The sequence below is a fragment of the Triturus cristatus genome, chromosome 2_1 (genome assembly GCF_964204655.1).
Source record: "Triturus cristatus chromosome 2_1, aTriCri1.1, whole genome shotgun sequence".
NCBI lineage: Eukaryota > Metazoa > Chordata > Amphibia > Caudata > Salamandridae > Triturus > Triturus cristatus.
In genome coordinates this window covers 843,442,270-843,469,635 of record NC_140581.1, presented here as the reverse complement: position 1 = coordinate 843,469,635, position 27,366 = coordinate 843,442,270, and the positions used below count along the sequence as shown (strand labels likewise).

The 27,366-nt window shown below is 43.5% G+C and overlaps 1 protein-coding gene across 2 annotated transcripts in view; it reads left to right on the top strand.

Moving 5' to 3' along the window:
* CDC37L1 (cell division cycle 37 like 1, HSP90 cochaperone) overlaps nucleotides 1–27,366 on the top strand; it is a 260,540-nt gene that overhangs the window by 182,661 nt on the left and 50,513 nt on the right. For both annotated transcript variants that reach the window (XM_085632929.1, XM_085632930.1), the window contains exon 6: nucleotides 8,722–8,886. In XM_085632929.1, the coding sequence (XP_085489055.1) occupies nucleotides 8,722–8,886 (165 nt within the window). The remainder of the gene's footprint in view (nucleotides 1–8,721; nucleotides 8,887–27,366) is intronic.

Below are 27,366 nucleotides of genomic sequence, written 5' to 3'. Positions count from 1 at the left end.
TTTTTCACATTTGTTTCTGAATAAAATATTTCATAATTTGTGTATTTGTTTGATGAGTGCTTGTTTCCATTTTTGTGTGCATTGTTTTGTTTTTCACATATTCAAAGTCGCTTAGGCCAGCGTCCCCAGATTCCAATAATGATTCATAGGGGGTCCCCAGGTTCTAGTAATGATTAAGTAGAGGTCCATAGAAGAAAAATCTTTCTCAAATATCTTGCAACAGGGTCATGTGGCCGCAACTTGCACATCCATATAACTGTGTGCGAAAGCTTGCAGTTCAGCTTAACAAAACCCTACACAGTATAAAATTGAGTGTTTTAAAATTTCTTATCAGCGATTTCACGGCTAACAGGATACAAGTTACAACATGAATCCCATCCAACGAGGTACCAATGGCGGCTGGTGACATTTGAAAGTGGTGGGGTGTAAAAGTTCAGGATGAGTGCCCTGTGGCGAGTTGGCCCGACCGTCATAGGGAAGGTTCGGGAGGGTTTTCCCCTTGGGAAAATTTTGAAAAAAGAGTAGTTAAATGGTGCATTTTCAAGCAAATTTGAGAAAGCAAGAAGGTTAATAAAACAAATAAAATGTTTCAATTCTGAGATTAGAATTAAACATTACTGAGGCCAGTGGAAGGGGTAGTGGTCTTAAAAGTGTCCCAGTCATGCCTGTTATGCTCATTCTACGTTAGACACATGCACCCTTTTCCCTCCACATCTCGTCCATCTGTATAGCTTATCTTCAGTAGCTTCTTTCACTGACTTCTGAATGCACTTCCTCACATCTCCTTCACTTCACAACACACAATGCACCAGCACACCTGTAAGCACTGTATTTTCATTCACTTTTGCCTTATCAATATTTTGGCAACTGTGTACCTCCTTCACACACAGTTGCAAATAATCACAATTGCCACTTGAATAAGTGAGCTTTGCTCTGTTTGTTCAGTAGAGAGGCCAAGGATTGAATGACCAAGTAATCTGAACACTTTTTGACCCACATAGTAAACGCCTGAAGATGACTCATTTCAAAGTGTGCACTGCACAGGAGAAAATAGATTGCATGGCACGCCGAGGTCTGCACCTGACAATTTCTGGCCACAGAAACACCTTGATTTTTTTAATCTGCTAAACACAACCTTACTATATACGTGTGCTGACATGCATATACCTAGATTCTGATAAAGGGAACACCAATCAATGGTCAATATTGAGGGAAAGAGCAGTGACTACTGTTCCTCATGTATAAGTCATGATTGCTTTGAATTAGTCAGACAGAACTCCTGTTTAATATCATGAAGTCTTTCAAGAGGGATGTCCTGCTGAATTTGATGAATAAGTATTCTTTGACCATCCTGGGCAGTGCCTTGAGTTAGATCCAGGCAATAATGGCAGAAGAAACCAGAAAGACCAGATCAGGCAGGTGAACCCAGTGCTCATTCTGTGTACAGGGGCCTGCGGATGCCCAGAAAGTTGTAGAACTCTAGTGCGCATGTCGGACTCATCGCAGAAAGGCTGTCGGCCAACCTGACATGCTCACTTTGAAGTGTGTGTGTGTGGACACCAGGTGGTGAGCTTGCATTGTATTTTTAAGCCCTACCCACTCATCACTAAGCAACCCGGCTCATGCCCAATAAAAAAATTAAAAAACAGTGCCTGCGGCTGGAAAAAAAATATTTTAAAGATAATATATTAACATTAAATTCATGGGCTTAGGGGCCAAATATAGGGGGTCACAGGCCCAACGCTGTAACAAAGGAGCCGCAGGTGCGAGGTACCTCAATTTAAAAAAAAGTTGTAAATATTTAACCCGCTCAAAATAGCAGCTTTCAGCGAGAAAAAGATAGCCAGTCAGGATAAAGTAAAATACACCAAACATTGATACATGCGTGGATCGGAAAATGCTATGCTCATGCGCAAAAGTGAATGGTTAATCACAGTGGGCAGGAGCCGCTCTCATCCAGTGACCTCATCGAGCTTAGCATAAAGGCACCACCGTCTCCAATCAGATGATCACCACCAGCAAAACAGGATTTAACAAGAAATCTCAGCATCAATCTAAAACTTGACCACAAGTATTAGAAACGCCTGTCTGCATCCGCCTTTATTGAGTGTATATAACATTAAACTATAATAGGCAAAAAAAAGACACGTCTTTTTACAGCACACATTGATCTTAAAACAAAACGACTGCAAAATGCTCCAGCAACATCAAGGCTGAATTATGTTCTTCTCACCCCCATAAAAAACAGCCAGGCATTAAGGCTCTCTCTTCTCTGACTGCCTGCTTAACAAACAGCAAGGGCTGAAAGGTTGCCACCCACTGCCCTTGTAATGTCCTCTGGGAGTACTACTGTTTATGACACAAAGAACAGCAACCCCAACACGTGTAACCAGGCAATCTTCAATGCCGCAAAACACACGGACCATTTCTAGATCGCACAAAAAAATACCCGCAGTTTAAAAGCGGGTAGATAAATCTGTGTTATAGGAGCGATCACTTGTGACAACTGTGTTCTGGAGGTATGCTCCGATAGTTGAAAATACAAAGTCCGCAGCATGACGCAATCCACCCACAGCTCCTGGTCGCCAATTCCAGAATTGTCTTGTGGGAGGATAACTGGTGTTCATGAAAGAACACCGACATGCGCACTGCCAAATAAACATTCATGACCAAATATGTGAATGATAGACCACATAACGCATGATGTACATCCCTCTTGCCCTATAACAGAATGTTAGTAAACATCGAGCATTCCTTCTGGCTCTGTTAATAGGAGAGTTATTCAAGAACAGAAATCAGTAGTTAGGGTATGAGATATGCAACAAAATGACCCTCTGAACTGTGATCTTTACGGCAAGCTACAATAGCAGGAGTCATGCAACAAACAAACCTGGTTCAATATCACTCCTCATTAACGTCTGTGAAAAATGAGTTGTAACTCGAACACAAGCGAGACTGCAAATTTGCAACAAAGCACAACTTTCATTAGAGTTCCATACAAGTGCTAGTCTTCTCAATAGCTTACCTGAATACAGCTCCTGTTCTTGGTCGCCATGCTATCGTCGTTAGCTTGGGGTTGCCTTGGAAACCAAGAGGTGGGTGTAAGGCTGACAGTCTAGGAGTCTGACATTGGGCAGTAGAAGTCACATAATGATAACCAACGTTCAGTTCTTTTGAGTTTGTTGTTGTTTTTAATGGAACTGCAGCTACTGGGCCTACAAATGAACTGTGCGTTTCTGAAAACAAAGGAAGATGTCCAGCAGCTGACAAAGGAAACTAACTTGAGGGCATATTTCTACAGCTGTTTTGTAATGCGTTTGCGAACCATTCTTACGAAACAGGATACGTTTGCAATCGCTAGTTTTGATGAATGAATGGGCACGCCCGCTAGCCGAAAGAAAGACTATGCCAGCACATGCGCCACGACATGGCACTTTCAGACCGCCCTCAATGTTTCGTCCATAGACGAAAACCCGCCCTCTTCTCCCCTAAAGCGCCTCAGTCTTTCAGCGCAGCAACCGCCCGTGCTCTAACACGATGACCTGCCAGCACGGTTGAGAGGAATACAAACATGCAACAGAGCAGGAGGTGCAGAGGGGAAGAAATAGGGGCGCCAAAGCTGAACACCACCCACAGTGTAACACGAGCAGGAAAGAAATTAAAAATAGTCCCCCAAACAGATAAACAGCCAAAATGTAATGATACAGTACTTAGTCCCAGCACCGTGGGAGGAAACGAAAGAGAACAAGCATTGGCATAGCCAATAGGTCTCGCCTTTGGGACCTTATAAGTGTTTAGCCATGCAACAGTTGTTGTTGCACCAAGGATATTGTGCTGCATAACTAACTACATATAAGGTCCCAAAAGCTAGACCTATTGGCTATGCCAATGCTTGTTTTTCTTTGTTGCAGTTTTGTATAGCGTGAACTCGACCTGAAGGAACTGGAGGCTCTCTGCATGAGCACCAGTTACATTCATTTTCTATTTAAGGCACGGGAAGATTACGTGATGTGTCCAGAACACAGGATGGTAAGCTGACGCAGAGACTATTAGCACCGATAGTGTTTTCAAGAGAGCAAGCATTGAAAAGATGCATTTGTTTATAAGCTAAGCCTGTTATCCAGAGGGGTTTTATCAGTATTGGCAGTTAAAAGTAAAACGGACAAGAACGCAGAGCTCAGGCGAACCTAGCAATTTTCGTAGTGATATTTTTCTATTCCCTGCAAAGTAATCATTTCTCTTGTTAAAAGAAAAACGTTTCCAAGTGTGACAGTTAAATTAAATATATCCTTCACTGAATATTCTGCAGTAGTGCCTGTTTTTTGAGTACGTTACTTATACATACAAATATATCTATACTTGAGTAATGTTTTAAATATAAACATGAGGCAACATTGTTGCAAAATAACGTATTTGGAATATCGCCTGAGCACAATGACAAAAGAAACACACTGATACGCAAATATGGCGATCGAAGTTATAATAAAGTGTGGCTGAGGCTTTGCATAATCGTCCCTTTTTAGTTTCAATTTCAGGCAGGTTTAGACGAGGGAGGTGGCGGGGATGGAAGAGACGAACCGGAACTCGCCTTTACGAGCGAATGCTGAAAGGATGTTGAGAAAAGGAGGAGAGGTGGCAAGAGAGAGGTTCTACACACCACTGCAGCCTGTTGCAGCATTCAGCATCCTCTGCTGTCCAAGAAAAAGACTTGAGGGGAGTTATTAGACTAGAGGGAACCAATCAGTTTAAACCATGTTTTGAAATAATAAAACATGAAACATTTATGGCGTAGACATAGATTAGAAAATAATATGTTTACACATCATACACGCTAATACATAGTGGTTCTGTGTAACACCTTAATTTATTATCACCTTTTTAGTCAACAAAATGGCGTTCAAAGACTCACTTCTGTGGGCGCTTTTTACCATTAAAAGGGCTGATGGGATGGAACGGTGTGAGTCCCAAAGGACGAGCGCTCTTAATATAAAAGGAAATCCAGAGAACCCACATAGGGAAATTCACAAAGGAAAACCGCAATGGAAAATCTACACAGGTTAAGGTTCAACAACAGACCGTGAATGTTTATTTAAAAATTAGAAATTGTTACAAAAGGCATGGGTTAGTCAATTCAAAATACTAAAAATGCATCTGAAGGTGAATCGGCATAGGCAGTGAAGCTATGCCTTAATCTAGTTAATAGCAGTAACCAAATATGGTCTAGCGCAAGACAAATAATAAAGAAAAGAGCAAATAAAAATAGGAACTACTCAGTTTGAAGCTAGGATAGAATCATGACAAATCTCTATGTATTAGATCAACAAGAAGACTAGTATGGAGTCTGTCTCTGTGAATAAAGAAACAAGCAGCAGCTGTTTTGAAGCACTCGTGCTTGTGCTGGCCTCCGCCTTATGGGAGCAAGCAGCGGCGGCTCGAGAGCCATATGTTTTCAATTAGCATACGCGCCGCTGCTCGCTCCCGCAAGGTGGATGCCAGCACAAGCACGAGTGTGTGGAAAAGGGGCGGACATATTTCAAAAGGTCATCTCCTAAAGCAGCGCATGCGTGCTGCCTAGGCTAGACCTAAAAAGAAGGGACAAAGAGGCAGGAATGACTACTATCAAGGAAGGGTTTTTAGAGGGCACTGAAAAAAACAAGTGAAAAGCATGGGGGTGGCTTTAACCCCACTAAAGTATATACAAGCAGTCTGGAATGTTTGACCTAAAAAAAGTTGGCAAAGCCAATAGGTCTTGGTGTGTTAATGTTTTTTTTACCATGTTGTACAGCAGCGCAGCTGAAGTGCAGCATAGCCAAAGTCATACAGCTTTGCCATTGCTTGTTTTAATTTTCTGGCAGATTTGCTACCTGCTGCTGTACCTTTATAGTTGTCTCCTTTATTTTGCCAGTGTTCCTTAATTATCTGTGGCGCTGTCAGGCACCAGCTGTTTACGCAGTACATGACTTGACTGCACAATGGCAAAAGTAGACCACTGGTCCCAATACTAAGATCGCATCTAGTGCTAAACCATGAATGCCTCACTAAAACATGTTGTGTTCAGGACTACACAACTGTACACATGTAGGGAGGTTTTCTTTTTGTTTGTTTTCCTCCTATGTGACAAATGATGGACAAAGGTTACAGCTAATGATAAATATGTATTTAAATATGAATAATATTTCTCTGGACATACACCATTACCAGACTAAATTACTTTCAACAAATGGCAAGTATTGTGTTTTTATGTTGCCCTAAGGATGTTTTCCTGAGAGTAAGTGAAGTGAAGGAGGAAGGCTAGGATCCTACTTAAGTGCATTACGTGTATTGTATTTCAAGTGTTTCTGGCCCTTTCTACGCCTTTCATTGCACAAAAAAGGGAAAAGGATAATTCCAATATTACCCTGTATTACACAGGCACAGCTACTATGTTTGGCTTGTGATTAAGTGTCAATCATTAGGCAATGAAATGTCACACATAGGCACACTCCAACCATGGAAATGTTACACATAAGCAACCTGGAAACTTGGCAGCTATGGCGCTGCATCGTCTCACAGATATTTAAACATTGTTGCCTGCACCTGTGGGCTAAAATGATGTTTGATTTTCTTCCCAGTTATGTGCCAAAGCCATACAGGGTGGGGAATGGTGGGGGCTGTCTAACTTCAACAGCATTAAGTCTTTTAGCACTCCCGCGCCCACTTCAACCAAAGAAGAAGCGCAGCTGGAGATGTCAATCATTCGGAGCGCTGTAAAAATGGCTTCTCAACCCTGTGATGCTCCTCCTTCGCACCCTGCAACCACTGCAGCGCAGGGGGGACCCCAACCCTTAAGGGGGCCCTCATTCAGCCCATAGCCAATTAATATCTATGAGATACGGGAGACTCAGGGGCTCCTCATTCCATTTTGCCCCGGGGAGCCCATCATTTTGTGTTTCACTACTGGTGGCGCCTCTTTCCTCTATCTCGCAACATAAGCTCTTGTTACAGTGTCCAGCTCTTCTCCTTTCCTTGTTGACGGCAAAGCCTGAACATCCACAGAAGAGTGAGCGCAAATAAACTGTCATGCTTGTTTCTGGTCACTTTCTCTCTCTACGAGACAGCGGGCAGAGGAAGCTGAGGGAGAAAGAGACAAAAGTGTTATGTTTTGTCGATTTGTACAGCACACTGATCACCAGTGAGGGTTTCCAGGCGTTTTGGCTGGTGTGTCGGCGTGTGGTCCCATCAGTGTTTAATTGAAAAGCCAGGTCTTCAGCTTCTTGCGGAACTCATGAAGTGAGGAGGAAGCCCTGATGTGTTGAGGGAGGTAATTCCATGTTTTGGATGCCATGTAGCACTGACGGGTTCCAGATGTGGTGACGGGCAGAGGAGCACTGAGGCTGAGGAGCTGTTTTTCAAGAGCACCACATGAGTAATAACTGTGTATGGTGGTTTGTAAAAGCAGAGGAGCAAGGGGGGTAGGATAATTAATTAGCCCAACCATACCAAGCATACTGGAGGGACGGGCACCATGGGAAGCTCCTTGACCGGGCGTATAATAGTACTAATAGCATGGAATGGGAGCATTCTGATTGGCTGTCCTGCTTCCAGCATTCCATTCGGAGAACTACTTATCGTTATAGGCAACAATGATAGTGTTCACAAGAGGAGCAAGTGTAATGCAAGTAAAGTAGTTGCTACATATCAGAAAATTCCAGCTGCAAAGTTATATTTCTTTCCCCATAACAAAATATTTGCAAACCTTGAACACAGAACCTGCAAGGTTTTCATGTTTGTCCATATTTATAAACAAAGCATGCTTTCAACTGGTCTCTTTTGGTTTGCTTTTCGTAGGCAATAGTTTTCCTGCACTTAATGGTAGCTGATGTTATTTGTTGATTTCCATTTCCGATTTCCATTCACGACTAACCTACTTTTGTAACTGTTTTATCTTTTTTAATTAGTATTTATGCATGTATTACACATTATGGTAAATAATGCTCTTTTGTACAGGCTTATGGTATTTTTCGTTGTTTGCTAATGTCCGCTAAAACATATTCCTGTATGTTGTAATGCTGGTATGATGGCTCACTGAACTAATCTCCTGTGTGCAGTGCCTAGAAACTGCAAAGATGCGATATGAAGCTCTATGTAGTTATCCCTCACTGTTGTCTCTGAGCAGAGATCATTGGCTGCAGTGTTGGAGCTACAGGTTTCATTTCCAATCACCACTGCAGAATGTAAACATCTGCAAAATGCAGAGGGCTGATCCATAATGTGAAGGGCGCTTCAAATAAGCAGGGTCTGAAAGCGACTAATCCAGATATGCCAGTGACTGAAGTTGGCTGATCCAAAGCCCAATCTCTGGGAGTTGTTTGTAACTAAGATCTTGCCGCACCAGACATACTCAATCGATTGAACTAAAAATATAAATAAAAACCTAAATGCAAAAATATTCATCATTAAAACTCCTAATTGTGGTTTATAATACCAATGACAGAATTTAATGTTCCTACTTTCACCCTATTTGTTTTTATGTGTGCTTATTAAAATAAAAAAATGTTGACTGTTTGTGGTGGACCTCCCAAACCTAATGATCCTTTGGGTGTAATGTTGTGGTCCTCTGCTTGCGTTCTCTGCATTTATATCTCTTTTGAATGATGTTGCATAGTCAGGAGGTTAGGCTTAGCTAAATGCTTACTTAAGGAACGAGCCGCACGTGTTTTCAGTAGTCCTCTCTCCTCTTAGGCTGGGGATGCTGGCTATTCCGAGGCCTTCAGAAGTGAACTGGAAGCCTTCAAGGAGCGAGTGAAGCTCTTCTCTGGTCCCAGCAGATCTGGCCAAGAGGCTCCTCCGCATCCTGTGTTCTGCTCCAGCCTTGAACCACCCGGCATAGTTTGTTTGCAGCCAAAGGTATGTTGTCTACATTTATCAGAATTTTTAGTTGTAAGCAGGCCTGTTTGTGTGACATTCGGAGCTCTATTAAGAGTTTGCAACTAACCAGTGGGGAGAACTGTTCAACAAAACTGATTTAGCTATCGGTTGAAGATTAATACTTCTCCATAAATTATAGGTGAAGAGGGAGCACATAAGGACTACCGGACGTGGCAAAAAACTGAATGCCACTCCATGCCAATTTACTCCACTCTATTATATGACACAGTACTCTTAGCCACTCCACTCTGACAATCTACTCCGCTCTACGCTACTCTGCTCTACACCACTATATGACACTCTATGCCACTCCACTTTATGACACTGTACTCAACTCTGACACTGTACTCCACTCTACGCCACTCAACTCAACGCCACTCTACTATCTCCATGACACTGTACCCTACTCCATGACTCTCCACTTCACTCCTCTCCACACCACTCCATAACACTCCACTCTACTCCACTTAATGACACTCCATTCTCCTTTACCCCACTAACTTTAAGCCATGCTGAATATCTGCCATTCTGGTGTACAACATTGCTAAAAAATATTGGCAACGCCAAGAGCTCTTGCATAGTCAACACCTATTGGCTTTGCCAATGCATGCTTAACTTTCTAATTTACTAATTGGGGGCTACTTTTATTTTGGTGCCCGGGTCTTTTTTCTGTTCCAGGTTGACCCTCTCAGTTGTATGTCAATAATAGATTCATTACATTTGGTACACCAGGGGCCAGTTTCCTTCAGTTTGCGGGGATAGTTGAAGGATCTAGAAATACATGGAGTGTATTTTCTAAAGTTCTAGATACCCATGGAGGGTATGTGGCTATTCAATTGCTAGGAACGGGTGGAAGGCACATAGCTACACTGTACTGTGACCTTGGACCCAAATGCCACCAGTCACTAAAACAGGCATTTGAAAAGCCAGGTGTGGCCTAGCAGTAATGTTTTTATTTCTGTTTTGTAAGCATATAAAATAAACATTAAAAGTATAAAAACGAATACATTAAAATGCAGCCATCCAAAGGTGGCATGCATATCTTTGAAAAATAATAATATTAGTAATAGAGTAAAAAAATGTCTTTGGGTCCCGATCACTGAAGTGGACTACTTTTTAGGCTTAAATCTTTTTATTGATTTGGGTACTGATAACAACAGTAACCACCTACATCCACAGGCTGGTGGGGAACAATAACCAGCATGAAAATAATAGGAATGAAAAGGAATAATGGAGAGAAGGAAAGGAAATCATAAGAAATTATAAATAGATGGAAGTACTCGACAGCTTAAGCAAGGAACACAACAGAATATAGAGCTACTCCTGTGTAGGCACAACACCCCCCCTCAATAGACAAATGATGCATTTACATGGACTGCTTGGGTGAGGCGAAGGAACCGCAGATACATTGGGCAAGCCATTTCGACAAACTCAGTTGCTAAAAATGTAATAGTTGAGCCCCATGTATTATCAAAGTGTGGCAGTGTGTGTGACACTTGCCATCAGTTTCTCCACACTGACAATTTCCCACAATTTATGCAGCTAGTCGGAACATTTTAAGTATCCCAGCAAGACAGCAGGATCTGTTTAGCAGCCCCCAAAGCCAGAGTGATGGCTTTTGGGAGAGATTTTAAATGGTAGGTCAAAGCATTTGGCAATCCCAGTAGTATGTAACTAGGGAACCTGGCTAGCACTGTATTATAAGTGGTGTCAATATCGGACAGAACGGTCATCCAGAAATGCTAGATTTTCAGGCATTCTTATTCATCACAAAAGAGCTGCTCCTAGTGTGATAACCCAAACGAGTTACAAGAACGTCGTAAGTGTGGGCATCTCACAAAAAGATACGGACTGGTCTCACACACCACCTGGTGTCATGCTTCATCATTGACCAGTCCTCGCCCTCCAAAACCTTCGTTTGATGGAGGGCGGGCATACACTTGACGACAAGGATGCACTTCTAAGTGATTGAGTGGGGGCCCGTGACTATGTGAGTGAGGTTAAAAATCATTATAGTAATCAGTAGCAATTCTTTAATGTGAAATGAAAACTATATGACAAGTGTGACGGTGATTGGGACGGTTATTGTTCCCAACCGTCTAGTGAATGGTCTAGTGGATGGTCGACATGTTTCTGCCTGGATGGCCCCGAAGGGTCCGTGGCATTCATCAGGACCTAGATAAGAAGAATAAAGGGCTCCGTTCTTACCAAATTTGGTAATGTGTAACCACTGCGGGAGTGTGGCATAAGTCACACTTCACCGTCTTAGAACTGCTTCCAATAGTGAAGCCTGAAATAGAGATTATGGAAAACAATAATGTAACTCGCTGGGTTATTTGTACCTGTAAAGGAAAAAAAGGGAAAAAAACAATGCATGCATTGGTTGTCGTGCGTGATAAAAGTGTGTACGTGACTTGGTGGCACTCTATTTGTGTACACTAGTGCGGAAATGTGGTGGCAGACGATGCTGCTACCAGGCTTACCCTAGTAATTTGGGCAACTTGTCCCATGGGGGAAGGGGCGGAGGAGAAACCACAGTTGTGTTTCCTCTGTAAGAGAAAACATGAAAGAACAGTTCCTTGGTAAAGGCGTTTAGTTGGAAAGGAATATCACAAAACGAACTAAATCATTATCTTAACTAATCTCATAAGGTGAGTCAACATTGTTACATCTTTTCACATACCCATACTATCTTACTCACTCCACCATTCACTTCAGACACACTCGTACTGTAAGGAGGGACTAAAGTATGGACCGGGAGCGGACGTATAGGTTTCGGGACGCATTGATCACAAGTTACAGTAAGAGTAAGGTCATTTTAACCGCTGCTAATCTACCTTGCCAGGGCAGCGTGTATTTTTTCCAGGTCGAATGTTCCGTTCTGGCAGTGTAAAGGGGGAGGAATAGTTTTCTGGATATGTGCGCTCAGTCATGGAAAAGATCAGGAGTCCCAGGTATGTCACTCCACTGGTCGCCCAGACAAAGGGATACCAGTCGTATCTGGTCAGCTCTGGGTATAGTCAGACTGAGTGCCTGCGTTTTCTGCAGGCTCATCCTAAAACCAGACACTATGCCAAAGTCCTCCATTTCAGGCAAAAGGGGGGCAAGGAGGTAAATGGTTGTGTTAAGATAAGTATAACATCATCAGCGTAAAGCAATCATTTATTCTCTCTATTTCCCATGAGGATCCCAGCGATAGTGCTGTATTGGCGAATACGCTCTGCAAAGGGCTCCATGTAGAGTGCAAAAAGTAAGGGGGACAAGGAACATCCCTGTCGGCTGCCCTGTGAAATCCTGAAGGGACGGGACGAGATACCATTAACTTGGACCTTGGCCTCTGATGCAGTATAGTTAGAGCTCGCCAACCACCGAAATCTCTCCCCCAACCCAAATCTGGCAAGCATCAGGTGCAGGTAGGGCCAATGTACCCGGTCAACGGCCTTTTCGGCATCTACTGACAATAGGAAGGCTGGTCTTTAGGAGCGTTGTGATTTATCAAGGAGGTGACAAACTGCTGTGTGTAGTGCGGAATAAAAGCGTTCAAATTCTTCCGCTATAAGGACGTCGGTCTGCTGTCTCGTCCCCTCAATCTCTCAGACCAGTTGGTGAGCAATCTGAGCCCAAAGTCTACCAGCTTTGTTGCTTCCCTCATAATATCGTTGTCTAGTGCGTAGGAGCAAGTATTCTGCCCTGTCTGATTCCTGTGCTCTCAGCTGTTTTCGAGCTGCTGTTAGTTGGCGCCTAGCTTGGAAGAAACCTGTACACAAATGAACTTCCTCCAGTTCCTTAACCGTCCCCTCAAACTGCTCACGTTTACCCTTCCTGCCCCTGTTCAGCCTGGCCGCTGTAGCAATAAATTGCTCTTGTATCACTGCCTTTAATGTGTCTCAGAGCAACACTAGAGGTGTAGTGCCGTCATCATTGGAATCCAGAAAATTCTGAATAGATTATTGAATCTCTATAATATTGGAGTCGTATACAGCTGTTGATGAAATAACCCCCAGGTAGGCGCAACATGAGAGTAATCAGCGAGTGATCCGATAATACTGGCAATGCAAGGTGATGTCATAAATCTATTTGGGCATATGTCTGGTGTGCTGCAGAGAAAGAAGTGTACTCCTTGACGGAGGGATTGCACTGGCCCAATATGTCCATCAGGCCCACATCCGCTAACCATTTCTGCATGAATCTGAAATCGCCCCAGTCCGCACATCCCTCTGCACCGATCTTTCCAATTGGGAATTGCCAACTATATTAAAATCCCCTCCATTCAAGAGATCTTCGTCCGGCGACGCCAACACACTGCCCAGAGCATTCCCGAGGACGGTTTCCTGTAGATCATTTGGGGCATATATAGAAGCTAAAGTATAGGTGGGGTTCCCAACCTCAACCCGCAGGGAAAGCAACCTACAAGGGACTTGGGCTTGAATCTTAAGAATCTTCCCCGGGAAGTGTGTCGCAAACAGAATGGCCACCCCTGCCCTTTTCCCTGACATGGATGAAAAATATTGGCGGTCAAACTACTGCGATCTAAGAAGTTTCCAGTTGGGGCTGAGTAAATGCGTTTCTTGTAAGAAAGAAACATCACATTTGGCCTTCCTGAGAAATGTGAGGAGTGCCTGCTGCTTTGCCACGGTATTAAGGCCCTGTACGTTGAGGCTCAATTTCTTAGTCATAAAGTTAGGTATAAGTAGGACGTATTGCTGGCAAGTAGATGAGGGGTCAAGCCCCCCCCCCCCCATTGTTGGGTCTGGAGCAGAGAGACACAGGAGTCAACTCGTAGCTGAAAGAGGAAGGCTGTTGAGTTAAGAAAGGTGAAGCCCAACGAATCCGGGGCAAATACACATACCTAATGGCATGTCACAGAATATGCAATGAAAATCATTATCAAGCCCTTCCTAGAGTAAAACCAAGCAAACATAGACATTCCTAGCTAAGAGTACTCCCCACAGGTGGTGTGTGATAGCATTAGAAAATAGCAAAGTCAGAGGGGGGATCGTATGCAAAGGGTCACCGGAGTTTGTCATTAACAAAGCATGCAAATAAACCCCCATTGGTAGACCTCAAGAAGTAAACATGGCAAGACCACATGCAGGTCCTTAGGGTAGCCAGTGAATGCACTTCCTGCAGACTGGATGGGAAAGGAGATAGAAACGCAGAAAAATATAACAACATCCGAGATCTCAGCATTATAAAAACAGTCCCATTCCTGGGGAACAGTGTCACCATTGAGGAAGTGTGAGAGGCTGGCTTAGTATATGGTGCTCACTTATGTAAGTGTAACAACCTGCACTAATGCAGACAAACCTTATGGTGATTTTAGTGGTCTTAGACAACCTTAGAAAGTGGTAGCTGTGAAGAGAAGCCTTCAAGCTTAGTTCAGAAGGAGTGTAAAGCAGCTTGTTTTACCAGATCTTAATCTTATTGGTATAGGTTAAGTGAAAAAGAACCACACAGTGTATTTATAAAAATAGGTATTTATTATAAGGCACTCACTAACACATAATATCTCCTACACAGAGATTTAACACAATGCACATAATACTTTGCAAATAAAACCGGTAAATAGCACAAATACACAATGGTCTCCAGGGGGAGACCAAACCATTTACCAAAATAGTGGGATGCGGACCACGACTCAAGTCAAGACTGTACCCAGAAGACGTAAAGTGCTGGGGACCCATGGAACCACCTGAGGTAAGTACCCAGGAACCCCATGGAGGCCGTGTGCAGAGTAGGAACACGACCGCGTGCTCAATTCAAGTCAATGGGTAAGTCGCGGTTGCAATTTTTAAATTTCTGAAGCAGTCCTAGCTTGCTGTCCGGTTCTGGAAGACTGGTAACTGGAGCACTGAGGGCCTCCCGGAGGCGCTTTACAGTGCATGGAATTATACTGATTCCAAAAGGTTTTGTTACGGCCAGTTTGGAGATGGTTATCACGTAATGATGCGGGCCACTCTATATGTCGTAATGGCTGATGCACTTACAACCCAGGAGAATGGACTCCGAAGGTTGTAGAGGTATTCACTCATACACCCTCATGCTTAGAACCGAGCACAATGCCTTCAGGATTGAAAGGCCTGCCTTAGGCATGACTTATAGGGTTTAAGTCTAGTGACCTCCGATATAAGCAAGCTTTTATCTGTCGTAAGTGATGCTTCCATCAGCTTACACAGGCTGCACTGGCAGGCCTGTAGTCACAGTTTGAGTGGTCTCCTTTGGATGACATAATACATGCTTTAGGCAATGGGAGACCCCTGGTGTACCTATGCCCTGGGTACCTTCGTACCATATACTACAGTCTTAAAAGGGTACACCTAAGTACTTACCATACCAATTTAGGGGAGAAAGCACAGAGACTGGGGTCCTGATTAGCAGGGTCCTAGTTAGGAACAGCATCACACCAGGCAAAAAGTGGGTATAACCATGAAAGCAGATCCTACTTTCCTACAGGAAGGGTCCGTCTGCCAGGCGTCCAGTCATCTCAGCACCACGAATAAGAGGAAGGAAGGGGAGCTCCGCCAGGGAAGGATGCTCTGAATGGAGCACCCCGGCATCCCCATTCAGGGAGGTGACAGATACACAGAGCCCATGCAAGTCCCAGGGGGAGGTCCTATATGCCCACAGCATCTGAGGCTTCCTCACATTGCTGAAGTTGAAGCAGAAGCTCCTCCCTTTCCCTATGGCTTTCGGAGTCCGAAAGTTTCGTCAGTAGGTCATTCCCGGTCTGGAGCCGCCGTCTCGACTTGGCACCAGGCTGGGTTGAAGATTTATGTTGCTAATGGTTGGGCTCACCATCAGAGGCCAGGTCAAAACCCAGCATGGAGTGCGCTTCCTCCTGTGAACGCATGGGTCTCCTGGTTCCATATAAAGATCAACCGAAAGGGATGACCCCACTTATATCGAATACCTTTCTTACGCAGGAAGGTTGTGGCCGGTTTCAAAGCTTTATGTTTGTGGAGGGTAGGTGGCGAAAGATCCCAACCTGGATCCTTCGATGGCTATAACTGATAAGTCTCGAGTAGCTGCCATAATCATCTGCTTTTGCTTGTAGGAGTGGAGACGGGCATGTCCTGCGATCGCCCTGGCCCCATGGATAGGCACCCAGCTCTATGGGTACAATCAAGAGGGATCTCTTTGTCTCCCAACGCCGGAGCGATATGTCTGAAGAGCCGCACTACAAATTCTTCCAGCTTTCTGGCGTACACTTGAAGAGGAACACCTTTCATACGACTGTTGGAGCTTCTGGACCTAGGGGGAGTGCAGCTCCTTGTTCTTGGCTCTCAGTTCCAGCAGCTCATGGGCATGGCGTGGAGTTTCTCCTCCCGTCGGTCCCCAGCTCTCTCTAGGGAGTCCACCCGGTCCCCCAATTCAATAAGGTTGGACCTGATGTTCCTGATGTCTGTGGTTTCGTCCTGTTGAAGAGCTGCGAAGTCGTCCTGCAACATACTAAACAGTTGTTGTGGGTGGCCGGTTCTTCAGTGCCAGTCTCCTCCACCGAAAGGCCCGCAACATGCGCGGAGGCCGCCGGTGGGGAGTCGGGGCGCACCTCCTTCTTTCTAGCACTGGGCTTGTCCAATATGTCCTTTATGTAAGCCTTGTTTTTGGAGCGGTTGGACGACATCCCGGGGGAGACCGACTCCCCCGGAGGCAGTTTAGCAGCACTTTGGGGGCCGACCCTTACCTGTAGACAGCCACAAGGCAAATGTCGCCTCTCTCTATGGATCTTCGTGCTGGGGGCTGCACGTGGCGGTAGGTGTAGTGAAGAGAAAGTGCTTCTCCAGTATGTGCAGAGTTTCCTTTGTGTTTTTAACAGAAATGGGGCAGTCTAGAGTTCAGTTTCTTGGGGGGGCTCTTCCGCTCCCACATCACACCAGGGCAGACCACACTTCCCCAATCTTCGCAGGAATCCAAATGGGGGGTGCTAGTCCCTGCACCTCTCTACCGTGTGCCGCGCCATTGGAGGCCTCCTGGACCTCCGAACTTACCGTGGCCCTCCGCTCACCTCTGCCTCCAGAGCCGGGGGCTGGAAGGTCTTCGTCCGCGCTCCCAACACCACACCGGGTGTTGGCTTTTTCAGGTGCTGTCCAGGGCTCACGAAGGTTTCAACAGCCTGCACCCTCTGACGCCCTAGACAGGGGCCGCCGTTTCCATGGGCGCGGGCCTCAGACCACACTGCGGCCCCCTGCTCACCTCTGCCATTAGATCTGTGGTCCGCGGTCTCCGCCTGCACTGTCAGCACCACTCCGGCTGTCGGCTCCTTCAGACGCCATCCGGGGCTCACGTTGGTTTTGCCAGCCTCCGCCTTCTGGGGCCTTAAGCAAGGGCCCCCATCGGGCAATAAATCACATCGCAGACTGATGGGGGTTAAAGGGTCGCTTTTATTTAGCAACAAACCAAACAGAATCATAATGCAATCAATGACTTTCAATGAAAGATACCCCGCCCTCGCCACCCCTCAATGATCCCCCAAGAAAAATCCCCAAACCGATCCCCCAATGAAATTTCCCCCATATCGATCCCCCAATGAAATTTCCCCCATATCGACCCCCCAATGAAATTTCCCCCATATCGATCCCCCAAGAGATTTCCCCCATGAAATGTTCCCCCACATAGATCCACAATTCTCCCCCACCTGGAACCTCTACCCCAGCCCCTTATCTCTGTTTCCCTTCTGTCCTAAGCTATTCTGCCTGAGCCAACCCTTCCTACCTGCCTCAATCCCGTCCCAATCTGCCTCTAATGGAAAAAAGGGGGGGGAGTGACAAAAAACCCAAGGAAACCAAAAAGGAACATTACAGGAGAATGCACATATAAAATCTGCAATAAAATAGGGAGGGTGGCTGGGGCACAAAAACGAGCGCGCCTCCTGCCTACCTGCTTCATGGACCCCCAACTGACATTAATTAGAACGCGGCGTTTGAAAACGCTGCGTTCTAAAGCAGGCGCCCTGCCTGCACGCGCTCGGCCTAGGGCGATACCACACACCCGAAGCTGCCCGGGGGTGGACATTCTTTGAATGCCACCCCCAAGCCCCCAATGGTCAATGAATCACATCGCAGACCGATGGGGGTTAAAAGGTCGCTTTTATTTAGCAACAAACCAAACAGAATCATAATACAATCAATGACTTTCAATGAAAGATACCCCGCCCCCCCAATGGTCCCCCAAGAAAAATCCCCAAACCGATCCCCCAATGAAATTTCCCCCATATCGATCCCCCAATGAAATTTCCACCATATCGACCCCCCCCCCGTGATATTTCCCCCATATCAACCCCCCAAGAGATTTCCCTCATGAATTTTTCCCCCACATAGATCTCCAATTCTCCCCCACCTGGAACCTCTACCCCAGCCCCTTATCTCTGTTTCCCTTCTGTCCTAAGCTATTCTGCCTGACCCAACCCTTCCTACCTGCCTCAATCCCGTCCCAATCTGCCACCAGGAAAAAAACCCTGTAAAGGTGTTTTTCCTGTCAAAAGCCCCCAAACCCCCCCCCCCCCTTCCCCCCCATTCTTTTTTTTGTTTGTTTTGAATGATGAGATATCGTGCTACAGCACTTCCCCCAAAAATGATAGATTCATCATTGCAAGAATAACCAGAAGTTCTTTAATATCATATATGTTCCCCAAACAAGAAGGAAAGCCGCTTCTGCAAACCTTCAACCCCACGGATGCAATCCCAAAATATAGGATAACTTATCTTTGATATTTACAATGTACAATTCATTTGCAATGAAAGTTAAATGTACCACATCCGATCTGAAAAATTGAAAGTCATATTTACTGATGTCCTCATGTGCCAACCATGGAATGTCATTGATGAGGTAGAACTGTAATAGTTCTCTGTTAATTTTACACCGGGCTCTGTCGATGGCAGAAAACTTCTCGACGCCCCTCCAAACCCGCCTTCGTACAAGTGCAGTAAAAACAATTTTCGTATTGGGCCAGGAAAGTCCTATTTTGGCTAAGTCAGCTTTAACCTCCAGAAGGAGTCCCAGGCCAGACAATTGTACTAAATCATTTTCGCTCAAATGAATTAACACCTTGGGTAACGGCGTTGAAGAAGCCAACTCGTTTAAACTGGATAACAGTTGACCCCACTTCATTCCCCTCTTACCAAACCAGAAAATGTCTGTCTTCAAAACTAAAACCTAAATTTACACTATAGTGGCTGCTGTCTGCTTGTTTGGCTGCCCATTTGACGAAAGAGTGTCCTACAATCCATACATTCACCATGGATGTTTTTTTTTTTTTTTTTTTTTTTTTTTTTTTGCGGTGGTGGGGGAGGGATTGGCAATTTATGCTTCATAAAAACAAATACAAATACAATAAATCAAAGATAAACAAAAAGAGAATACATGACAGTATATGACAAAAACACATTATTAATTTGCTAACCAATCCTGAAATGGAGCCCAGTTTTTTGAGGCAATTAAACGTCTTCTCCTTCCCTGAAACTTACGTACAGCAGTTTCTAATTTGAACCATGCCAACATCCTGGCCTGCCAGTGAAAAAAGGTGGGAGGTTGAGGGTTTATCCAAATAGAAGTAATACAAAGTCTAAACATTGCCATTGCGATAAACAAAAAAGAATGTAAATGTCTTGATCTTGTGGAAACCATAGCATATTGATAACCGGTAATTACCATTTCAGCGGAAATTTTGATTGAAGATTGAGTAATTTGTGTGAGAAACGTTTCAATTTGGTTGATAAAGAGTGATAACTCAGGGCAGTCAAAAAACATGTGGAGAGAATCCGCAGATGGAAATTTGCATCTTGCACATGATAGGCTTTTGCCTCCGGCAGCCATCCCCCATCCGACTAGTTTTGCTGGGGTGTAATAAAGATTAAACATAGCCATATAACTTTGGGTACGAAGAGTACCAGAGACAAAAACCGTCTTGGCGAACATCAGTGGGAATTTTAAATCTATAGAGGGTACACCAAATCTGACCGCCCATTTATTATTAAAATCAGAGAGATCATCTGGAAGTTGAGACAATAAAGTTTGATATAATGTACCGATTTTGGCTTTCTTTTTAACTAATTCAAGTATCAAAATCTTGTCAAAAAGTGCAGGGTTTTCTGAATTTTTTTTATCGAGGAAGCTTCTAATTTGAAGGTATTTAAAAAAATTATTGGATTGCAATTCAAATTTGTGTTTCAAAAAAGAAAAAGATGCCAGCAGACCAGAGTCAGCTAGGTCGCGTATATCAGTCAGGCCTTGTGAGGCCCAGATAGCAGTTATTGGATCTTGAAATATCACTGGGGGTAGCCCAGAAGCATTCAATGGTGTATAGTAATTAAGTTTGTAATTGGAGAAGAGACGACAAATTTTTTGCCAGATCGTGAACAGGGCCCATGCTACCTTGAACCGCGTTTTTTTGAAGTAACTTGGTTCTAAAATGCGTGTTAATATCCCTTGTGTAGCGTCACCTAATGAAATTGAGTATATTGAAGGAGCCAAAAAAGGCGGTAATTCCACCTTCTTTCCAAATAGTGGAAAAGCAAAATGTTGGATCATCGCAACCCAATAATAATAAACAAGATTTGGAACTGACCAGCCCCCGCGTTCTTGCGGGAGATAGGTCCATTTGGCAGCTCGTCTTGGCTTGCGGTATGCCCATAAGAACCTCTGACAAATTCTTTGTGCTTTTATTAAAGTAGCATTAGAAATTAATAACGGGATGGATCTAAATAAATATAAAAATTTTGGAAGTACCAACATTTTAAGAACATTGCAGCGCCCAAATAAAGAGAGATGAAGGTGGTTCAGCCGTTCTAATTTATTATGAAGCTGATCAATAATAGGTAGATAGTTCAGATCTGAAATTTGATCAACATCAGCCGAAATCTGAATACCTAGGTATGTCGCTTGTGGGGTAATAAGAGCAGTTGATATTGGCATAGCTGACGATTGCAAGATTTGAGTTTTAGTGATGTTTAGCTTATAACCTGAGATTAGACCGAATTGTACTGCTAAGGTCTCCAATGAAGGAAGAGAAACAGTGATATTATTTGTTAATACTACTATATCGTCAGCATATGCCAATATTTTATACTCGACGCCATGAACAATAAGTGGAGAAATGTTTTGGGCTCTTTCTATTAAAGATAGAAAAGGATCGATATATAAAGCAAAAAGAAGGGGAGAGCAGGGGCACCCCTGTCTGGTGCCGCGTGTAATAGAAAAATAGCTTGATTCCTTTCCTGAAATACGGATTTTGGCAATTGGGGAGATATACAATGTTTGCAAAGCCAGAATAAATTCAGGCGGTATCCCTTTCCAATGAAGAACGGCCCAGAGATAACGCCAAGAGACCCTGTCGAACGCCTTCTCGGCGTCCAACAGGATCACACCAAGGGGAGAGTTTGTCACCTGAGCCCAATCTAAAAGAGCAATAACACGCTTGATATGATCGGTAGTATCTCTACCCTGGATAAAACCGTGCTGGCGGATGGAAACTAACGGGGAAATAATTTGAACAAGACGAAACGCTAGAACTCTGGAATAGATTTTACTGTCCGTATTGATTAATGCTATGGGCCGGTATGATGCTGGATTTAGTTCGTCTTTACCTTTCTTTTTAAATAATACGATGGTCGATTGTCGCCAGGTTTCAGGAATGACCCCCCTCTGAGCAAGTTGAAAAACTTCAAGCATCTGCTGTTTAAATAAGTGTGAGAAAGTTTTATAAAATTCGAGATGTATGAGATTGGGTCCTGCCGCTTTACCAGTGGACAAAGATTTTATGGCAGCTTCGATTTCTTCCCAACTAATAGATTCAGCCAGAATTGAGTTCTGATCGGGCGAGGACTTCCGAGTTTCGAGGGATTTAAAAAAGTAATCTAATCGTTTTTGTTGCTGCTGGGATATGTTTAGCTCCTCAGTATATAAAGTTGAGTAGAAATCCACAAAAGTATTTAACACTCCATTGGGTGAGTCTTGTAATATACCAGATCGATCTTTGACCTTTGTTATATAGCTAGCTATTGCCCTTTGTTGTAATCTTTTTGCTAAAACCTTACCAGACGCTTCACCAAACTCATACATTGATGTACGAAATTGAAAATACTTGGTAGCTATATCAGCATACAAAGGATCCAAGAGATTAGCCATCAAAAGTCCAGGGTCTTATATGATGCGGAGGTCGGTCCCAGGGAAAACTAAAAATTATGGAATTATGATCAGATATAGTCCGAGGGTCAAGCCGAACCTTGATAGATTTCAAAATTCCAAAAGAAGTGAAAACGTAATCTATACGAACCAATTTTTGGTGAGGTATTGAGTAAAAAGTAAATCCATTATGGGCTGGATTACTAACGTGCCATATATCTACCAAACCATGTTCAAGTAGTAATGTACGAAGTGCTTTATAGACCTGGGGTTTCCGACCAACATAATCGGTAGATTTGGTGAAATCTAACCAGCTAGGAATATTAATATTGGAATCTCCACAGAAGATTAACGGGCGCGGCCAATTAGCTAGTTCTACGTTTAGATCCATCAAGATCTGTGGATCATCCAAGTTAGATGCATATATTGAGCAGATCGAAAGTACGGATTTATTAATAAGCAATTCAACTATTAACCATCTACCTGTGTTATCTTGCTTAGTTCTTTTAACTTGGGCAACCCCATCACCATGGATGTTGATGAAGATAAGTGGGGGCCTAGAAAGAGATACATATTAGCAAAAGCGAAATGGATGTTTAGCAATCATTATAATTTCTAACATATTTCAAACAATTAGATGACCAACGGCCGAGCCTACTCAGCTGTTGTAAAGAGAAACCCCTTCTGGCGGCCTCCGAAGCAGCTCCTATGCGAAACAAATGTGTACCAAAATCTAACTGATTTAGCCCTAATGCCAACAAAGATTTCCTCAGTACCGCCAAAAGCTGAGAAGCAGTCAGCTCAGAGCCATCCTGGTGTTGAAAAATGCAGTTGCTATTAGGACAATGAGGACATTCTTGAAATTTTAACCAGGCGAATACCACAGTAGCCCCTTTACCTCTTTGATCTGTTTTGGATGACTCTAAATGAATTTTCAGTAAATCTGGCAATGTAGATACATTTGAATATCTAAGACCCTGAATAAATGGCTTTCCTAAAAGTTCAGATACTCTAAAGGCACCAAAAAATAACCATAACATGCAAAGAGCGCAACTTCAAACTTGGAATAGCAAAGTGTGGGCAACGTTGTTATAAACCCTTCCAATAAGTTAAGAGATATGGGCTTGCACAGTATTGTCCCCCGTTTCTTTACCTTTGACCAACCTAACAAAATTCTTCTACCCATCTCTCCCAAAGACGGGTCATAACCCCAAAAACATTTTCCGTAAAAAGATATTCCTGATAGTTTTCCTGCAATGGTGGCAGCTGCTATGCCCTTATCAATGTTGCTCAGCACAAAACGCAGAATGTCATCATTACGTAGTAAAGAGCCTGTATGATCATTGTTACGACAAGCCGCACCTGACTGTAGAAATTCCGCCCATGCCCTCCTGTAAGCTAAGCGTGTGCTGATAGCTAGACAGTGCTCCACCAACATCCTAATCGTCAGTCCGCTAGCAGCCATAGCTCCTGAGAAATTGGAGTCTTTTCTGCATCTGCTGTGGGTGCCAAACCACGGAATCTCTGCCACTGGGAACGAGATAACGCATCTGCTATATTATTGCCCATACCAGGAATATGCTTCACTCTAAAAGTTATATTCAACATCAAGCAACTCAGCATGAAATTCTGCAATAACTGAAGCAGGCGTATATCCCTTGCTTTCTGACCACTGACCAGATCGACCACGGTCCTGTTATCAACATGAAAAAGCACAGATTTGTTAGCTAGGAACTTACCCCAGACTGACAAAGCTACTATTAAGGGAAAAAATTCAAAAAACGCGATACTGCGCTTTTCCATGACCCAGTGTTGAGGCCAAGGTTCAGCACACCATTTCCCATCCCAGAAAAGTCCAAAACCGTTAGATCCTGAAGCATCAGAAAATATCTGTATAGACCACAAATATTGTGCGTCCACGGACTTAATAGGAACCCCATTAAAACTGTCCAGGAAAATCAACCAGACCTCAAAATCCGCTCTCATGTGAAGAGATACTCTGACCCTGTGATGTGGTAATGACACGCCAGCCATGGCAAAACCCAATCTCCTGCAGAACGACCTCCCAGCTTTTACTACTCTGCAGGCAAAATTCAAATGTCCCAACAAACGTTGCATCTTAAATAGAGTCAGTTTTCGTGTCGCCTTAGCATAATTTAGCAACTGCACGATTTCTTGCACTTTGGCCTTTGGTAACCTAGCTTCCATTTTTACAGTATCAATTTCTATGCCTAGAAATATTAGACAAGTCTCTGGTCCCTCTGTTTTCTCTGCCCCAACGGAACACCTAATTCCTGCATCACAGTTTTGAAAAATTGGAGGGCCTTACCACATAAACGTGAGCCCTTTTTACCAACAAAAACAAAATCATCCAAATAATGCGAAACTTGCATGTAGCCAGACCTGAATGAGAAAAGCCATTGTAAAAAAGAACTGAAATCTTCCAACAGGTGACAGGAGACTGCACATTCCATAAGTAACACTTTGTCAACAAAGAAATGACCTTGAAAATGAATGCCCAGTAACTCGAAGTCTTGAGGATGTACCGGAAGCAACCTAAAAGCTGATTTTATATCACACTTTGCCAACTCCACTCCTGAGCCGGCCTTTTGAACTAAATCTAGAGCTACATCCACTGAGGCAAACTGCACTACAGTATCCTCTTTAGCTATGAAATCGTTTGCCTTCAGCAATTTCAGAGTATAACTTGTTAGCAATAACTTGTGGGAACTGCTTTGCAGATTTTAAATTTTGCACAAACCTACGTTGCCTATGACCCTTATAACCGAGTTTGAAACCTTCTTTAAACCCCCACTCCAATTTTAAAGCTTTCTCCCTGAGAGGGTAACATTTAATATCAAAACAACAAAAGAGTGTATCCTTATGAAGGAAAAAAGTATCCGGAAAGGAAAGAGTCACTTCATAGTGATAAAAGAACCCTCACTCACCAACCTGGTTGGTGACATGCTTCATCATAGGGTCCCCACCAGAGATACCGAATGTATCTCTGGTGTGCTACAACGCTTTAGTATAGCGGAGCGTATTATTCAGAGATCATAAATCAGATGTGACATGTGCAGGGATAGTGAATGCTAAAAGGGGGCCTTTATCCTCCAAATAGTTTTATTAACGGACAACAAAGGCACCGATTAGTTAAAAACAGGTGAAATGAATGTCGCTAACTGGAATTAATTGGACCAGATACATCCTGGAAATCAACAAATGGTCAACATGTTTCAGCTTCTGTTACATGATTTGGTGAAGCTTTCGTCAGGACCAAGGGAACGCCACGGCGGTATAAGCACGCTAAGGCTTATCCTAACCTGTGGCGTTTCTATGTACCATAACTCACGGTTGTGTAGTAACCTTCAAGAATTTCTCAAAAGTTCACGGAGTCTGAAATAACAGAAAACAACAAAACAAGTGTAAGTTTTTTTCTTTCAAATAGAAGTGATTCAGCCCAATTCTGACATATTTTAAATGCCACTGAGCATGATCTGGGGGAACTAATTATTGACAAATAAACCTCTGCTTTGAATCTGCAACGTAATATGTGTACTCGTGTTAGGTTTAAATATCATCAAAGGCAATATTAGCCTGCAACACACCAGCAATTATCATGCTGGTAGGTTTATAATAGTTTAAGAACATGACTCAATCAGGCAGCGATTTTAAACGCAGACTGAAAAAATAGCAGAAGCAAAAGTTTAAAGTAAGGTTAACAAGGAGAAACACAGGGCTTACATCACGGTTCCGTAGACTCCACTCCTTAGGTGCTGCCGGGTAGCGGGAGCCTCATTCAAATCTAGCACAATCGGTAGCAAGCAGAGAGAATGGTATTAACATCTCCGTATATAGTAAAACGCTTGTAAATCTACCAGTAAATAAAGCGTAACATCGAGGGTACTCACTTGGCAGAGGGTCAACCGCCGGCCGTTGAACCTAGTCAGTCCCAGCAGGCCTGGAGATAAATAATGTCTCCCAAGTCAGGGAATAAATACCGTAGGGACTTTGCCGAGCGGCGCCAACATTTTTTAACATACTTCCGGGTTATCGCGGACCACGTGGCTTCTAGATGATTAGTTAGCGCACGTAAGCGCCGTTACAGGAAGTGTGAGATCTAGTAAGAAAACTAGAACGCTAACCACAAAAAGCGTTGATGTTGTAAAACAACTTTATTTAAAATGAACAAGCTCGGAACCGACGATAGCACAGAGTATACAAGTGTGTAATTGCTTGATCTTGTGCAAAAATGGAATTAAGGACAAGAACCTCTCATAGTTTTATCAGAAAATAGTAATTATTTATATATGTATGTATATCATCGACCTATTCAAAAATTAGCTTATAGGCGATGGACATAAAGCACAAGGCGTCACTATTTGCAGCAAAGTCAAGGATTTTAAGAACAAAAATGTTAGAGACACAGAAATCATCACAGAGATTGTTAGTACAACATAGAATTTAGCAGGACACGTATCTCTCATGGTGCCAACAGTAGTTAATATTAACTGATCACAAAAGCCGTTTTTTTCTTTCAAATAGAAGTGATTCAGCCCAATTCTGACATATCATTTTAAATGCCACTGAGCATGATCTGGGGGAACTAATTATTGACAAATAAACCTCTGCTTTGACTCTGCAACGTAATATGTGTACTCGTGTTAGGTTTAAATATCATCAAAGGCAATATTAGCCTGCAGCACACCAGCAATTATCATGCTGGTAGGTTTATAATAGTTTAAGAACATGACTTAATCAGGCAGCGATTTTAAACGCAGACTGAAAAAATAGCAGAAGCAAAAGTTAAAAGTAAGGTTAAAAAGGAGAAACACAGGGCTTACATCACGGTTCCGTAGAGGGTAACATTTAAGCCACTTATATAAGTTGGGAATATCAATTGGTGTAACCGCCTTTGAAAGGAGGCTGGACAGGGGCACAGGGGCGCCTCTTCCTCTGCCCTGACCTGTATAATAGCTGCTGGTTTGTTCGATAAAACATTGTAACACGGCATTCTTACTGCCGCATTTTGAACATTCGTGCCTATATTTGCATGGATACTTCTGACAGAAACCCCTGTTGAAATTCCAGCATGCACCCTTGGCAAAAGCTGTGTTCTTAGCCCATGACCCCACCCCTCCCGGAGTGGGTCTATTAAGAAAGGGCCATGGGGTAACAGCCAATCCGCTGGGGGTATGTAATGCAGGAGGAGGCCTCTGGGGATACATCCACTGGACCCACAACTTGTTATCTACCTCACCCCAGGGTTTTTCGGGAGCTAACACTAAACGAGCTCGGAACTCCTCATCATAGTGTAACCATGCAAAGCCTCCAAAATCT